We start from the raw sequence: 18856 nt of genomic DNA, 5'->3' as shown, positions 1-18856 counted from the left end.
CGAACCACTACTTACGTGATGTGAGAATCACTTACGAAAAATGCTTCGCCTTGGGCCCGTACGTATCTGCGGATTCAGTGCTGGGGCAGGGAGCTGGAACTCATCCTGTTTAGTAGTATAAATTTTTCCCCCTTGTATTTGTTGTTGTTGTTGGTTGCCTTAAAGAGGATGCATGAAGGCATCTCTTTAGGTCGTAATACTAATCTTTAGTAGTTTGGTTAGGTGGTCTGATGAGTGTGGCTCCTTGCAGTAGTAGTGGTTAGGACCTGTTAAGATAGGGACGAACTCCCTTTAACAGGATCCGACTTGGATTCTACCACACAAAGGGATCAAACATATCCCAGTGGTAGATCCGAGAGTCTTCAGCATCAGGTCACGTCCTAGCTGTAGCTCTCCAGGCAACGCAGACTCAGAGATAATATCAATGAAGTCTTCTGCCTGAACAGGTAAGAACCAAGGTTATTTATATCCTACAACATCAGTTGTTTCTTATCTCTCCTTATTACTTTAGCTGTCTCTTACCCTCCACCAAGGGTGCCAATCAGCTCAGTATATATCTGGCAGGGAAGTTTATGTACAAAAAGGAAATATTGTTAAACTACAATAAAGTTTTGTACATACTTACCTGGCAGATATATACGTCTAATGGCCCACCCAGCCTCCCCTCAGGAGACAGGTGAAAGAGAAAAAATCTGGCTGGAGAGATAGATTGGTTCATACGCCCGCCACCCAGCGGCGGGTAAGGTAGACCACCTGACCTACCTGTCGCGTGTGCCGCGAGATTTGAAATTCTGTCGGAACGTCGGAGACTATAGCTAAGTATATATCTGCCAGGTAAGTATGTACAAAACTTTATTGTAGTTTAACAATATCATTTTTATTCAAAACTCATAATCAAGGGAGTCAATAAAATGGAAAAGGAAATCCACATATTATGTCTGTATGATTTTGTTACTTAAGATACGAAGCAGAAAGCTTTCAATAACCTGCACAGTCGTCCCTTTCAAGGAGGACCTTGCAGTTCATTGAAAGCTTTCTGCTTTATATTTTGAATAACAATATCAAACAGACATACTATTGTGGATTTACTTTTCCAATATTTTCACTGTGAGAAGTTGAATTTCTCTGATGTATTTATATTAAAAATAAGAGTCCCAAGCAGTTGATTTACCGTACTTCCATCTAGAATATAATGGTCAATTTTAATTGATATTTAATTACTTTACTGGAAAATACCTTGATAGTTTTCACTTTTTCATTCTAACCTGTTAGATAATTATTTGAATGGCACTCAAACTTGACACGTCACTGAAGGATCGTAAAGAACATCTTGCTTTCCAGAGAGTCAGTGTATTCAATGAAGACAGTTTTTTTTTTTTTTTTTTTTTTTTTTTGTTTTTTTTTTTTTTTTTTTTTTTTTTTTTCCACGCAAATTTGCAGAAACATTGCTCCGTATTTTATGATAAATAGTAATAATTTTGTAGTAGGATATACGTAATACAATCTCCAAAACATGTTATGAAACCGTTTACCATTTTGAATAACCAGTGTAATTTTTTTTAGTAGGTAATAGATAAGTCAGAGCTTAAGAACTTATACATTTAAGGACAAATTCACTTTTTGTTCTCTGAATGTATATCCTTCAGATTTTCATTAGTCACTCAGAATTTATTTTTTTAAAATACATCTTTTACTGTTTTCTGAGGTTCCATGTAGGGCTAAACTAAATTTCCATAAAATGTTATTGTAAGGAAACAAGTCAGAATAAATGAACAGTTTATTTACTTTAAATTTCTCTGGAGAAATATGTTCTTAATGCTAACAATCATAATACAGCATCATGACAAAACTATGAGTCACCAAAGGCATGCAGAACTTATATAAGTTATAAAGCTAAATTGTAGATATTCTCGAGGTGAAGTGATCGCAAGTACCCTGCACACTTTTAGTACATGGGGTGCAAAGAATCCATGAGGAAAAATAGAAATAAGCAAACTCAGTGAAAACGAGCATGATTAATGTGGGAACAGTGTTAGAAAACATAAGGAAGTGTCTGAGATGCTAGCTAGAAGAAACTTGGCTATTTTTTGAGGTTATTATGCAAGATATAAGGGACTTGGCACTTCAACAATTGTTAGTCACAGAGACGAAATCTTGGGGATTGGCTGACAAGTAAGACAAAATGGTGTATTTATATTGGTCAAAGAGGAAATGGTAGATGTAGAAGTGGAAAGGAGGAATGAAGAATAAAATAATCTTAAGGAAAACAGTATTCCATTTGGTCTTAGTATAGTACTCTTGCTCAGGAATGCTAGAAAGAAAAGAGCAAGAACCTTGGGAAGAATTCTCAAAGGGAATAGTGATAGTAGTAGGAGTCTTATGTAGGAAATGACAAAGAGTTGATGGTAAGACATGGCTTGTGAGAGAGGAACAAAATGGAATAATCAGTACTGGAATTCTCTGGAATTCTGTAGTATCATAGTACAAGTAAAGTGTATTTATTCTCTCTCTCTCTCTCTCTCTCTCTCTCTCTCTCTCTCTCTCTCTCTCTCTCTCTCTCTCTCTCTCTCTCTCTCTCTCTCTCTCATCCTACATATTTAATGCTCTACTGTACTGTACTGTACACCGAAAAGGGAGTGTTGTATTACGGATAATTTGGTAAATAGCTGTGTATATTAAATACCAGTAATGTTTATGGACAGTAGTACATTGTACAGTATTAAGACTAAGGTATTGAGGTCAAGATTCAATCGTAGATTGTCAGTTCTTACAGGGAGCTTGTACATAACCCTCACAAAATGTGATGGGTAAACAGTTATTTATTACACATCTATCATTTCATCATAAATCATTTTATTTGATTTTAATGTGCCTCACCTTCATTTCACCATGAATTTTATATCTCAACTTATCAATAGATTTTGTTCCTTTTTATCTAACCTGTACTCAACTTTTCTCTCTCTCTCTCTCTCTCTCTCTCTCTCTCTCTCTCTCTCTCTCTCTCTCTCTCTCTCTCTCTCTCTCTCTCTCTCTCTCTCTCTCCCTACATCATTTCGCCACTATCCTACTCTTGCATTTTTGGTTCTGCTTTCTGAAGTTGTTTATTGCTTTTTGCAGGCTTTTAGAAGAAAACATGCTTTGTAGCCCCAAGAATTAGTCTGTAAGTTACAGTTTGTTATTAGGCTCTACTGATGTGTTAGTTATTTTCATTGATGGTGTCCAGAGTCTGGTGAAATAAATTGAGATCTCAAAGATTGGTGTGGGTTTGGCGCATGATGCAGTTGGTCAGAAGAGTAGTAGTTATAGAAATAGGAAGCCTCAGGGAATCATGGAAGAATGGGATAGTTGAAGACCCAGACCCGATGGGGATTTAGGGGTAGTTCAGGCAGAAAGTCCACTGGACAAGAAAGTGGAGAGAACTCATTGCACCCCTAACTTTATGAAGGAGAAAACTGGCATTGAAACACTTATGTTGATGGGAGTGATTTTTTTTTTCTTTCATGCTGGAACTTGTACATTATCATCTTGATATGTGTTATTTTGGTTTCATTCACTGTCTTGCGTCTGTCCTTTTTATTTGTGTTGCCCTAGGTATTTTACTTCTGAAATTTTTTGTGTCTTGACAGATGGGTTTTTACATTACAGTTAACAGCAGTTTGCTTCTCAATTTCGGAGTGTCATTATCTAATCTTTTTCTTCATTTTCATCTTGTATTTCTAGTTCTTGACCATATATCAGTGAAATATAAATCTTTGTTGGAAACTGTTGCCTGTCTGTAACAATCTATTTTTTCATATATTTTTGGCGATGTGCAAGACTTCTATATTTGCAATTCCAGTTAGATTCATAAAGGTGCATACTTTCTTAGTGCATGTGGCATTTTTAAACAGCAAGTTCAGGTCACTGATGAAAGGATAAGATGAATGTAGTTTTACCAGAGATATAGACTTGTTTTTTTAGCTCTAGATCTTCAGAAATTTTAGGCAGTGCATTATTACAATTTACTGAATGTAATTTAGAGTGTCAAGGTTACCCTTGCTTTGTCATTTATATTAATGCATTGTAGTTTTTATTATAATCTGAGGATTAAAAGAATATTTGTTTCAGTCAACCACTTATTTTTTGAAGGACTTTCTGTATAAGGATTATACATTTTGAATTTGTTTCACAAAGTCGAAATCTTGACCAATTGTTCACTCCACAGTCCATTGAAGTGTGCAAGTGTAGGATCTAGTTTAGAACCCTGACTGTTTTTTCTTTAATGTCTATTGTGACTGCATGTACGTACATATATGGCTCAAGTGTAGTGAGACACATACTTTGTAAGCCATAGCCATTGTCATTCCTAGCCCATTGTCTATGAGAGTATGGATTGTTTATTTATTACAAAATAAAATTTATTCAGGAAGAACTGCTGTCAGAGAACAACTTCTTGACCTTGGCATCAGTAAAATGAGAAAGCTCTCTGGTGAATTATGTACTTGAATTTTGTGGATGACGAAGAACGTTGTTCAACTGCACCTTCCTTCTTGCTCTAGATATTTTAAATGAGAACGTGGTATTATTAGTAAGTCACCATCAAGTCATCTCATTTTTTTTACAAGTGAAATGAAAATTTGAATTGAAAAAAGGTGAAGTTGAACAATTAGGTGGGAAGAGAATAAAGAAAAAAGAAGGAAAAATACAAGATTAAAAGAACTGTAATATAAGATTAACAACTATAGGTTTTATATTTTAATGAGCAAATAATGTGGTTAGGGAATTTTTACATATCATGACCAACATTTGAACAATATTACTTGAACCGAAGAGTTCTCATTTTGATACTTGTTCATTTTTGAGAAAAGCTTTGAGTAGATAGTAGTATTTCCTCAAGTCACAGGTCACCAGTTGAGAAATTATCATTATTTATCAAATAAGCCTAAACAAATCTTAATTTTGGAATATGTCCGGTCTGCATAGATCCTAGCCACACCTCAAAACATACTGAATGGTTTTAAAATTCTATTTAGTCTTTATTTAAAGTGTAATTATTATTTAGAAATTATGAGGTTTTTGTAGAAAGTGAAGCTTCAGTTTGAGGCCTGTTGTTTTTAGAGTATAAAGTATTTTAATTCCATATTCTTTGCATTGGAAGATTAATTTTAAAATAGTGGAAACTAATGTTGAACGTTTAAGCAAAATTTAATGTTGATAAAGCTACAACAGAATTTACATGACTCAAAGTAAATATTAGGCTAATCAATGTGGGATTGTTTTATTAGTGATAATGGTTGTAACATTTTGTTACAGCCATGATTATTTATTTTCCACTTTGTTGTAGTCTCATGTAATGCTTTCCCATTAAGAGGCCATGTTGAATAGTGGACACTCAATTTAAATGTAGCGTTATGTTTTAGTGGCATCATGTACTGTTGTAGTAGTATATACTGTACTTTGGATTGGAATTAATAACTAATGTTCATATTTTATTTTGTGATTTTCTTACAGCTGTATCCGGCTAGATATCCAGCTTTGTACATACATGCTTGACCTTTGTAATGATATTAAAATAATTGACTTATGTAAACTTCCTTTGCAGTACACTGCTCTGCATGCCTGCAGTGTCTTTTCAGAACACACTCCTCTAGAGTATCGGCCAAATTGGCACACAAATGGCTTTGTAAGTTCATGTGTTGCACCCTATTCCTCTTAGTGACCCTCACTGCTGCCCTTCAGTCGCCTGCTAACTGTGACCTCTCATCTTTGGTTCTTAATCGTAACTAATATGCACTCTGCCTTCACCTATTTCAGTGTCTGCTAGTGTTATGACAGGCACTCCTGTTGGCAATACTTTTTGCATGTACCTTTTCCTTAGCCTTAGATATTAAATATGGAGAAAAGTTTAAGTGGTGCTGTACGCTTGAGAATTTTGAAAGGGCATGTTAAGGGAGTCCTTATATATCCAAAGTCTTATCAGATTTTATTTGCTTTGTTTTTAGCAAAGACTTGTTTTTTATTCACTGTTTGGTATTTACCAAACAAGTAATTGTGTCTTCTTTTTATTTTTTCAAATATTTTTTTAGAAATTACATGTTTTCTTTAGTTATGTAGTGCTTTTAAGATTTTGAACTTCAACTACATTCCAGTGGAAGTGAAAGGATAACCTTAAAACTTTTCAATTTTATTACTTATATTAGTTTGTTTCAAAGCTAAAGTTAGCACCTTTAATATTCCTACCACATTTCAGTAACCATATTTTAGCAAGATGGAATGCACTTTTCTATTTGATGATTTAAATGCTTTGCCTAATGCTAGGCATACTGTTTCTGGTAAGTACTTGAAAGGATAGTTGGTTGCTATTAATATTGAATGAATATGAAGCTGGTATAAATGTAGGCACCACAAGAAAAATGCTGCTGATAGAACAGCCAAAACTGCAGTTACTGTGACCATATCAAACATGCCCATTCCTTTAGGTGGTTATTCTCTGAAACCAATCATCTTTGATATATAGCAGGCTTTTTAGGATAATGAATCTGACTGCATTAAAATAGTGATGTATTTTATCTTGGATCTGTCATATACTCCTGTTTGTAAAGCCCACTTTGTGAGTTATACTATCAATAGAGGTGACAAAATTGACAAAATGATAGCAGAGACCCGGATCTCTTCAAACAAGAAAACTATTGTGTAAAAAAACAAGGTTTGAGGTTGTATGGCTGGGGTCAGAAGATGGAGCACCCTCACCCATTCCTCTGTCAGACTTTACAATATTATTTATTACCAAAGTAGCAAAACTTATAGATTCAGCAAACAAAACAGTGAAGGCGCAAAAATAAAAAACTTTTCATTGGAGTAGCAGTTAAAATAATTCATTCTCATCGTCAATATTTGAAGGTAAGCATTCTGCTTTTCCATTTCTGAAAGAATCTTACCTGATAGAGGCACTTGGCACCTTACTTCACATTCCATAGGTTTAGACCATGCACTTAAACACTGAGGTTTGGTTTGTGATTATGTACATTCCAAGTACTTGATCTGTTTACAGTAACAAATTATAAAATGCTATGACCATTGGCATCCTTGACTCTCCTAAGTAGTATACAGATACTGTATACTATGGTGAAAGGGGCTGTAATGAAACAGACCATTTTCATTACACAGGATTCAAGTTGTACATACAAACCCACCAAGCATGTCATGAGTGCCTTCCTCTCAGTGAACCTTGCTCTCTTACATTGTTTCCACAAAAAGTGAGTTGTTCATACACGAAACAAACCTTCAGTCTTAACATTAGGATTTACTAGCGCCAAGCTGGAAACCGGTAGAATTAAAATTACACTTGTGAGATCCAGGGACTAATGGCATCTATACCAGGTCACGGGGCATGTATAACCCAGAATGCCCACGGCTACCTGTGACCCATCAGTTATTTTCCTACCGCCTTTAAGATAAGACGTGTTACTGTCTATCATTTAAAGCCGGTTTTTCAGTTTGCCCGTTCTTTATCCATTTCATTTTTATTTTTCATTCCTTTTCTTTCTCCAAGTGTGATCAGTGTGGTAAGAGTGTATACGTGGTATGATGGAGAATTTTGCCTCAACATCGGGATCGTCTACCGCTTCGAAGAGGAGACAAAGGAAATGCCAGGAGTCAGTGGCTTCCTTGTTCTAGGTTCCTAACCTCGGTGTCGACGGATCCTCATCCAACGTGTAGTAGGTGCAGGGAAAACGTATGTACGGTTACTAATCCGTGTTCTGTTTGTCGCGGTTGGTCGGTGGAACAGTGGTAAGAATTCTATGGGAAAAGCCAATACAAAGAAAGGGGGTGACGCCATCTTTGGATGACCAAACCTTACCGGCTTCTTTTGTATCGGTAATAAACCAGGCTGCTCCATATGTTTTCTCCACCTGCTTTTGAATTGTCTCATACCCCTTCGGTTTCTCCTAGCGGTTCTGTATCGGAAACGTCAGGAGGGGCCTTGGGTAATTTTATGAATAATTTGCACTCTCCTTTGTTCCCAGCAAGTAGAGGGGGAGATCCGCCATCTTTGTTCCAGGCTCCTGCTACGCAAGCGCATAGGTTAGATGGTACGTGGTCAGCGCTAGGCCTACCAGGCGTACCAACCTTGGATGGTCTGCTTGCGCATTATATGACGTCACGGTTCCAGCAGGGGCCGGCAGCGCTGAATGTTCCTCATACCCCTCCCCCGGGCTTGCAATTTATGGGAATTAATGCCGCTGCTTCTCCATCCCCACTCAGTATTTACAGCGATGCAGAAACGTGGGAGGTAATTTGGCAGCAAACGTGCGGTTACCAGCAGAAACCTCTCAGTCTCTCCCTACGCGAGCGATGACGTCACAACATACGTCACACTCTGAGATGGCAGGCGTGATGACGTCACAGACCGATTCTCGGCCTTTTTCGCTGCACCCAGACGCTAATACGCCTTCTGATCCGTCAAATGCAAACTGTAATGGGCAGAAGTTTACAGGATATAGAGGAGAGAATGAATAAGAGAGACAAAAAGAAAAAGTGTGATTCGCCTTCTTCGTCTTCTTCCTCTAGTTCGGCGTCATCGCTAAGTCCGATAACGTCACGGCGAGCGCCAGTCAAGCGTTGGAGGAGGATTCGGGAGTTCCTAGCGGATCCTCGGCCAAGAGGAGAAGAATCAATTCTTCCTCTCCTTCGGACGAAGACTGTCATTTCCAAGTCAGCAAGAAGGTCGGAAAATCAGTGGCTATTAAGCACAAGGTTGCCAGACGAAGCCGTTCGCAAGAGTCCGAACAAGCGAGAGAGGTGACGGCCGGCGAGCTAGCGGCCGAGGCGGAGTTGCCAGTTCGGATCGCAAAAACTGCGATACCTCTGGTAAAATCGACGTTGGCGGCGAAAGGTGCAGCAGAGGATGGAATGCAGATCCCAGTTTCGCCCGTAAGGCCGTTCAAAATACGTACGAAGGACGATAAGGCTCCTATTCAAAAGTACAAAAAATAGAGAGTTGGCAACCTCGGCGGATACGTTCGTGGAAGGCAGTGTCCGTCTGGATAGAAGGCCGAGGCCTGGCTCGCCGACGCTCGAAAACGATGCCAATGCTAATAAAGACGAACTTACCTCTGTCTTAAGGGAGCCTTCATCTTGGAGATCTAGACTAGAATTCTCGCTCCTTAGATCCGTGAGCAGAGAAAGAGTGAGACGTTCTCGTTCCCCTGCTGACTATCTGGGATCGAGCCAACAGCGGCCAGCAAAGATCAAAGAGGCCGCGGCCGTAGGGGCAGGCGGCCGTGGATTCCGGGCCGTCTGTCAGAAGATAGAGGCGAGACAACATCTTCTCGGACGGACGGGAGAGTGGTACACTAGAGCCGGAGGAAGGAGAAAACCAAGAGTTTCTGGCCTCGTATGCAGAGGTTATTGATTTGATTCGTCAATTCAATAGCCTTTCGGAGAAGACAGAAACACCGGCCAGTATGCTTCCCTCCTGGAATTGACATGGCGTTTGGACTAAAGAGGGATACCAAGGTGTCGTATGAATTGCCTTGCTCGAGTCATGCGGAATCGGTCTTGCAACACGTAAAACGCAAAGATTGCAGGGAGGGATAATTCCTTAAGATCTAATAGATCATTTAAATTTATTCCCCCTCCAATGATAAAGCAAAGGAAATATTATACGACACCGAAGGTCCCTTTGCTGTCTAGACAAATGAACCCTAATGTTGTAAGGTTAAGGCCTGGATTAACCTTGGATCAGGTTAAAATGGAGTGCCCTTCGATGACGTACCAAGAGGCTGCCACGTTAGAAGCAACAGCTTCTTCTGTCTTTCAGGCTGCGTCCTGGTTAGACCTTTGGTCAACAGCAGTGGCGAAAATTGCATCCTCGGAAGCAACAAGGAAAAGTAGTAGATGAACCATTGTTCATTAGATTACTACAGTCAGGGTCCAAGGCGATTGCGTACCTGACAAACGTAAGTGCCAATGTTTGGGCAAATATCTGCTAATGAGGAGAGATGCAGCATTGGCTAGACTAAGCCGCAATGTGGATTTGGATTCCCTGTTAGCAATGAGGAATGGGGATATCTTGGAATCGCAACTACTGTTGCCAGAGGTCATACTGGAAGAAGCGATAGATAGAAGAAGGATGGACACTAACGATAGGTTGGTGCAACAGGCAGTTAGGAAAACCTCTAACAGTCAAACTATTCCTTTGGAGGGAAGACAACAGCAGATGTCTCGAAAGAAACCAGTGAGACATAGCATCCCTAATAGAGTCACAAGACCCTCTTCCCCAAAGAGGATAAACTCATCGGCCCTTTCACAATAGAAACAACAGAGGAAGGGGCAATAGGGGAAGGGGAGAGGCTCAAGAAGATAGGATGGGCGCCTCCCATCACTCGGCCACACCAGTGGGGGTTGCCTGGCAAATCACTGGAAGGTGTGGCAGGAACTAGGGGCAGAGCAGTGGGTGGTGGATGTTCTCAGGATCGGGTATGTTTTGATCCGTTCAGAGGTAACCCCGCCCCTGACAGATCAACCATTACCCCACGTCACTTATGCCCACAGATCTCAGAAGGCCACTATTCTGCAGGACGAAGTGAAGAAGATGATGGGAAAAAGGAGCTGTGCAACAAGTATGCAGTCCGACAAAAGGCTTCTACAGCAGGATTTTCCTGGTACCCAAATCCAACGGGGAGTGGAGGACAGTAATAGACCTGTCAACGCTGAATCTGTTTATAGGAAAACAGTTTCAAGATGGAAACTCCGAAAACGGTTCTACAAGCAGTCAGAATCGGAGACTTTATGCTGACAGTCGATCTAAAGGACGCATACTTTCAGATACCAGTCCATCAGTCTTCAAGGAAATTTCTCCGCTTCAGTCTTGCAGGGAAAGCTTTCGAGTTCAAGGTCCTGTGCTTCGGATTGACAACGTCTCCTCAAGTTTTTACAAGAGTGTTCACCCTCGTGTCGGCATGGGCGCACGCTCAGGGGATCAGGCTGATAAGATATCTGGACGATTGGCTGGGATAGCAAAGTCCAGGGAGAAATTACTCAGGGACAGGGCGACCCTCCTGCAGCTTTTGTCACAGCCTAGGTATTGTGGTGAATCAGCAGAAGTCGCAGCTGGATCCAAGTCAACGTTTGGAATATCTGGGAATGGTGATAGACACAACACAAGCCAAAGTATTCCCGACAGACCAAAGAGTACAGAAATGCAAACAAGTGGTGAATGCCTTTCTGGGAAAGCAGACACAGCCAGCAAGACAGTGGCAGGTGGTGCTGGGAATCCTAACCTCCTGGAGAAGCTAGTACCACAAGGAGGCTACACTTCGGTCCCTACAATGGAGGATGAAGGAGTTTTGGTCACCAACAGTAGATCACCCGTACGAGCAAATTCCCTTGTCGGCAGAAGTGAGGAAAGACTTGCTGTGGTGGGTGGACGACGACAATCTGACAGTGGGTGTCCCCCTTCAACAATCCTCCCCAGACCTCTTGCTGTTCTCGGATGCATCACTAGTAAGGCTGGGGAGCCCATATGGAGGAGTTGATGGTGTCAGCAAAATGGAGTTGCAAGGACAGAGAACTCCATATAAACGTGCTGGAGTTGAAAGCAGCTTTCCTGGCTCTACAAGAATTCAGGGAGAGAGTAAAGGGACACTCGGTGGTATTGATGTCAGACAACACCACAGTAGTAGCTTATATAAACAAGCAAGGAGGCCTAGTTTCTCGGCAGTTACATGTGATGACAGTTCAACTTCACCAGTGGGCTATAGAGAACCTGGTAGACATCAAGGCCAGGTATATTCCGGGAAAAAGAACATAGTGGCCGACAAGTTGAGCCGCAGGGATCAGATTCTGGGAACGGAGTGGTCCTACACCAAACAGGTTAGTGGACAGGATGCTCATGTTGTGGGAAGGACCGATCATAGACCTATTCGCAAACCAGGTACAACAAAAAGTTGGAAGTGTATTGTTCAGTAGTCCCGGACGCAGAGGCAGCAGCAGAAGATGCGCTACAACACCCCTGGGACAATCTGGACGTGTAAACGCATTTCCTCCATTTTGTCTAATCCGTCAGGTTCTGAACAGGGTAATGCGGTCTCAGAACCTCAAGATGACCCTGGTAGCCCCGTTATGGCCGAAAGCAGAGTGGTTTCCAGACCTACTGGAACTCCTAGTAGATGTGCCAAGAGAGTTACCTCCATGGAGCAACCTTCTGTGTCAGCCTCACGTGGAGAGGTACCACCAGTCGGTGAAGTCCCTATCGCTTCACGGGTGGAGACTGTCAAGTATCTCCTCCGAGAGCGAGGGTTTTCGCAGAAAGCAGCAACTCAGATGGCAGGTAATATCAGAAAATCATCTGCGACAGTATACCAAGGGAAGTGGTCAGCATACTGTGATTGGTGTCGTAGGGGGAACGTGTCTCCACTCGGTACCACTATTCAGCAGTTAGCGGACTTTCTGATATATCTCAGAACAGAAAAACATATGTCTGTATCTGCAGTGAAGGGGTACAGGGCTGCTTCTAGCCTCAGTCTTACGAATGAAAGGATGGACATATCGTCTTCATGGGAGTTGGCCATGCTGATGAGGAGCTTTGAACAGTCATGCCCACCAAAGGAGCTAAAAACCCCAGATTGGGATCTGACCAAGGTACTGAGTAGTCTGACAAAACCCCCTTACGAACCACTAAGGCAGTCCACGGATAGGAGCCTGACCCTGAAGACAGTCTTCTTATTGGCCCTGGCTTCAACCAAAAGGGTGGGGGAGCTACATGGCCTCTCATATCTCATAAAGCACTCGAGAGGTTGGAGATCAATGGTGTGTGAGTTTGTCCAGAATTCGTGGCAAAGACCCAAAATCCAACAATAGTAGACGGCAGATTCGACTCCTTTACCATACCTCCTGGCAGACTTTGTAGACAACGACAAAGCTGAAATGCTCCTGTGCCCCGTCAGGGCACCTAAGGGAGTACTTAAAGAGAACAAGGCACCTCAGGCCGGCCGGGGTGCCAGAGGTTGTTCGTAAGTACAGGACGGAACAAGAAGGAAGTGTCCAAGAATACAATATCATTTGGCTAAGGGAGACAATCAGAAATGCTTATACTGCAGAAGACAGAGGGTCAGATAGCCAGGTGGGAGCTAGAGCTCATGGACATCAGGGGTGTGAGTGCTTCCCCTAGCAATTTAAGAAGAACATGTTCTGTGGATAAAAATTCTGAAAAGCTGGCGTGTGGAAGCGCCAAACAACTTTCACCTCATTTTATTTGAAAGATGTTGCCCATAGATCCTTGGACACCTTTTCCTTGGGTCCAGTGGTGGCGGCCCAACAAGTGATATAGTTCATCCAGTGCCCCTGGCGGGTCAGTTTGCGTCTAGTCTAAGATGAAGGTATGAAAGTAGAATGAATGGGAGGACTGGTCTTTTTTCTTTACTACTTTCTTTTCCTACTCCTGTTTAACTACGGGCAATATGAAGGAGAGTCACCGTCATGTGCTGGAACGGACTAGATGCAGGTGAGATGGTCAGCCATACTGTGAAGCTATCTTAGCTGATGATATACTTTTCAGTAGCAACACACCCCTCTGGATAATAAGGAAAGAGGGGTGAAGGTCGATCCAGTCGCAAGGGACAAGAGTAAACAGTAGAATGGTATCTACACCCAGTGGGAGGAAACCAATAGATCCGCTTATATCTTTGGTCCTAGGTTCATTGTCCATTCTCTAGAATTTCCCTATATATATTCGGAAATGGATAGGTGGCAAACTTCCAGTCAGTTGTAGAGACTTACCTCCCTCCAATAGTAAGTCTATCCTAATGTTAAGACCGAAGGTTTGTTTCGTGTATGACAAATACCAAATTTGTAACTAATTTGTATTTTTCATAACTAACAAACCTGAGTCTTAACAGTTAAGGCCCACCTCGAACCACCCCTCTAGCAGTCTAAACTGGGTTAGAAATATAACTGATGGGTCACAGGTAGCCGTGGGCATTCTGGGTATACATGCCCCGTGACCTGGTATAGATGCCATTAGTCCCTGGATCTCACAAGTGTAATTTTAATTCTACCGGTTTCCAGCTTGGCGCTAGTAAATCCTAATGTTAAGACCTCAGGGGGGGTTGTAGTTATGAAAAATACAAAATTAGTTACAAATTTGGTATTTTATTCATTAACATATACTTGAGAGTTCAAAGGATATATGTCATGAGACTACCCTTTTCTGCCTAACAGACAGAGACACTGGTGATCCCAGGAATATCTCTCACTGTGACTGGACATTATACATCTATGGTCTTGTAGGAAAGACTAGATAAAAGTTTATGCTAGTCTTTGTTTGTAAGATTTACTGATATAGTGGCACGCAACATACTGTAGACAAGTTGTCATACCACTTTTTAAGGTAAATTGATGAATAAAATTGCTTAGCAGTGCTTAGATATTTTTCTGGCAGTAGATCTGAAGTTTGTATGCTCATAAAAGTTTAGCACGATTATTTGAGATTCCTCAGATATTTGCCAGTTCCTAGATAATGCATTTCAGTTCAACGTCAATCTCTAGATCAAATTTGAAAGGCAATACATGCCACACTTTTCACAAAACCTCTAATTAGATACAGTATATATCTCGATCTTGGAAAATAGGCAGTTTTCTTGTTATCCTAGCAGTAGTACTATTTGTTGTTAATTTCCTGATTTTAATCAGTAATTTATCTAATTTACAATTTTTAAGGGACTTGCAGCAGAGACTGAGCATTTGATTTTTTTTAAAGGGAAGACTTAAAATGTTTAGAGTTGTGAAGGTTCTGGGAATTTGTTTTTGGTCTCCACTAGTAACAAGGTTGTTTACATTGAACTTAGGGTAGTTTGTTATATGGATGTTGCAACTCCCATTACAGTTATTTGCTTTCATCATTATAAGTTGATGATGTGGTGTTGATTGCTAATTGACATATTTTGTGTGTTGTGGGTGAACTTTAACAACCATTGCTTTATTGATTGGCCTACCTTACTCTTTGTTCCCTATTCATACAGTTTATCTATGGTAAACCCTGTATGTTATGATTTTGGATAAGTTATATAATTAAAGGACATCATGATAAAAGTGTAGTATGGAATAATTTATGGAAACAAAACATACACAAAATAAAAGATGTTAGAAAAAAATGGGAATTTCATAAAGGCAATGAAAAAGGTACAAATAAAGAAAGGGGCGCAAAGGTACAAGGGCTTTAAATTGTTTAACCTATCAAAAGGGGCACAAATACATTCAGACTTGGACTGAGGCCAATTGCTTGCAGAAATTCCCTATACTACTACACTATTTCCTTGCTTTTTTGGTCCCTTATTGGCCTGCATGCATGTGAGACAGAAAATTAGACTGCATGGGGTTGGGCGCGAAGGTGAGTGCGGGTAAAGAATTTGACAATACTTCCTTTTATGCTGGCAGTAAGTTAAGTTTTGTTTTATCTGTTGGTGGAATGTCCTTTGGTCTTGATACCTGTAACCCCTCGAGGATACAGACTTCTAGTTTGCCCAGTTTTTCCAATTGCTTTACGTATTCCAACTTTTCCCAGACTTAATCCCTTGTGTTGGGTGTATGGTTCCAAAGCCACTTTCAGTCTAAATGTGAACTGTTTTCATTGGAATTTAGCAGCTGCTATAACTACTCAGGTAGGAAGAACATTCCTTTTCTGCATTTCATTATTCAGTTCATGTTTTGACAAGAATAATCTGCTGTTGGTGACTCGGCATTGGTTTAAATAGTTTTAATTGCCTTGAAGAGGGTTAGGTCTGACAACTTGCTTCCTCTTCTTTAAATATTTAAAGTTTACTAATATTGTAATATAGTCAAATTTCTAATGTCAAGCTTTGATCCTGACGCTGAGTTCGAGCTTGATGGACTGATGATCTTTAAGGATGTTGGGCCTATGTATAAACTGTACAAGGTGCTGGACACCTTTAAAAGAAATATTTGTTTGTCCTTTAACTGTAGTTTTCTGTTGTATGTATATAAGATATAAGGGATGCCTAGATGAATCCAGGTAACTCCAGTTTTTTTTAGAGTAAGACCAGCGTAAACATTGACAATCAGTGCATGAATGATTCTTCTAGAAGCACCTCTGAGGATTAACAAAGGTTTGTACAAGCCTATAGAGGTTTAAGTAGCGAGCAAACATTTAAATATGAATACTACATCCAAACTTGACACATTTTGATCTCAGAAGCATGACAGTAATTTTTGCAATTTATGATTATGAAGAACTAAATGGAAGAAGCTTGACATTGGATTCCTTTGAAAAAAAAGAGACATGTCAGTGTACAAGACATAAAAGTACTACCAGCATATTACTCTCAAAACCAGAGGTTGAGAGAGAATTTCCTCCCTGGAACATCAAACCTCCTTCATGGGATATCACCCCATTAGTCTTTTTGGTAGCCTTTGCTCCTACAAGGCAGTTGAGTGAGTTTCATGCCCTTTTCCGTCAAGTTAACTAGACCAAGAGCTGGCACATCATTGGGCTTTTCATATTATTTATCACCTAGTTTTGTAGCCAAAGTACAGTCTGCACTCTTTCACGATCAGCATTTTTCTCTCTCGTTCATTGCCAAGACCATTGGGAAATGGAGAAGATCTGCTCTTGTGTACTGTGTGAGCCATGATGATTTGACTTTTGAAGACCAAAAATTTTATAATGTGTGGAAGGTTCACGGTTCTGCCATAAAAAGGCTGAACACATTAACTCCAAAAGTGCAATTTTTGCAAATTTGGTATCCATGGAAAGAGCAGAAAGAGACAAACATGGCCATTATGGTGCAGATATAAATAGCAAAAAGTTACAAGCACCCAAATCTTTAACATAGATTTTCTCAAAACTGGGTTGTGGAGTTAGTATTCTTAAAACAAGGATTTTGGAGTTAATGCTTCTACCTCTTTACAGCAGATTTGTTTTTTAGCCATTACTTTATGGATCTAGCACAGTTCATGGTTCATTCTGCAGTTGTCACTTGTCCTTGCATTTTTAGCAGCTGCACACCACAGCCAACTGTAGATGCTGTGATTCCTTGTCCATCTGTATTATATGAAGGTAGTAAGACCAGCGTAAACATTGACAATCAGTGCATGAATGATTCTTCTAGAAGCACCTCTGAGGATTAACAAAGGTTTGTACAAGCCTATAGAGGTTTAAGTAGCGAGCAAACATTTAAATATGAATACTACATCCAAACTTGACACATTTTGATCTCAGAAGCATGACAGTAATTTTTGCAATTTATGATTATGAAGAACTAAATGGAAGAAGCTTGACATTGGATTCCTTTGAAAAAAAAGAGACATGTCAGTGTACAAGACATAAAAGTACTACCAGCATATTACTCCAAAAACAAAACCGAGGTTGAGAGAGAATTTCCTCCCTGGACTACATCAAAACCTCCTTCATGGGATATCACCCCATTAGTCTTTTTGGTAGCCTTTGCTCCTACAAGGCAGTTGAGTGAGTTTAATGCCCTTTTCCGTCAGTTAACTAGACCAAGAGCTGGCACATCATTGGCTTTTCATATTATTTATCACCTAGTTTTGTAGCAAAGTACAGTCTGCACTCTTTCACGGTCAGCATTTTTCTCTCTCGTTCATTGCCAAGACCATTGGGAAATGGAGAAGATCTGCTCTTGTGTACTGTGTGAGCCATGATGATTTGACTTTTGAAGACCAAAAATTTTATAATGTGGAAGGTTCACGGTTCTGCCAAATAAAAGGCTGAACACATTAACTCCAAAAGTGCAATTTTTGCAAATTTGGTATCCATGGAAAGAGCAGAAAGAGACAAACATGGCCATTATGGTGCAGATATAAATAGCAAAAAGTTACAAGCACCCAAATCTTTAACATAGATTTTCTCAAAACTGGGTTGTGGAGTTAGTATTCTTAAAACAAGGATTTTGGAGTTAATGCTTCTACCTCTTTACAGCAGATTTGTTTTTAGCCATTACTTTATGGATCTAGCACAGTTCATGGTTCATTCTGCAGTTGTCACTTGTCCTTGCATTTTTAGCAGCTGCACAACCACAGCCAACTGTAGATGCTGTGATTCCTTGTCATCTGTATTATATGAAGTTACTTAACTTTAGATCAAAAATCTTAGCATTATGGTAACTAATTCATCACTACTGTCAAGCGCAAAAACAAAATAGGTTTGTTTATGAAAAAACTGGAGTTGTATTTTGGTTCTTTCCAGTGTTTATATCAGATGAAATGTGATTATACTCTAAATAGAAGATAATTACCTGCTGTGTATATAAATGTACAGAGAGAAAAAGAAGCTTATTTATGGCATCAGCTGTATGGCTCTTGCATCACTAACAGTTTAGACATTTTTGCTAATTTGGTGGTTAAAGCTGACCAATACATTTACTTCTCCAAATATTGCTTGCATTATTTTATTTTAAACTCTTGTTGATTTAGACATATAGAAATTTCTGCTAACCAAGAAATTCTTAGTTTAACTACTAGAACCTAAATGCCCCAATCCTCTTAGATAATAAAATGATTAATTGCTTTGAAATGACCTTAATAAAAGTAATATTTATAAAGCAATCCAGATTTATTTTAACAAAGTTATAACTGTGCCCAGCATATAATTTAGATGTAGTATACAGTACATATAGGCAGCAGGTTATATTAGGTATGTTAAATTCTTAGGAAATTTTGCATATTTTTGAATGATAAATGTGATTGCTGTAAAACGGGAAATTTTACTGGGTTTTTGAAACATCATTTTATATCTGCATGGTCTTTTTTATCAAGTTCTTTCCATTGATAGTTTTGTAGAAAAGTAGCATGTCTTTTTGGGTTTGTAGTCCTGTTAGTGATCAGTAATGAATATAAT

The 18856-nt window shown here is 39.8% G+C and overlaps 1 protein-coding gene across 1 annotated transcript in view; it reads left to right on the top strand.

Moving 5' to 3' along the window:
* LOC135218337 (sphingomyelin phosphodiesterase 4-like) overlaps positions 1-18856 on the top strand; it is a 66162-nt gene that overhangs the window by 31212 nt on the left and 16094 nt on the right. The window contains 1 exon segment of the mRNA XM_064254565.1: positions 5582-5662. Coding sequence (XP_064110635.1) covers positions 5582-5662 — 81 coding nt within the window.

Source organism: Macrobrachium nipponense, chromosome 9 (assembly GCF_015104395.2).
Source record: "Macrobrachium nipponense isolate FS-2020 chromosome 9, ASM1510439v2, whole genome shotgun sequence".
In the NCBI taxonomy this organism is placed as follows: domain Eukaryota; kingdom Metazoa; phylum Arthropoda; class Malacostraca; order Decapoda; family Palaemonidae; genus Macrobrachium; species Macrobrachium nipponense.
The sequence above is the reverse complement of the archived record's forward strand: the minus strand, read 5'-3'. Positions and strand labels throughout refer to the sequence as shown.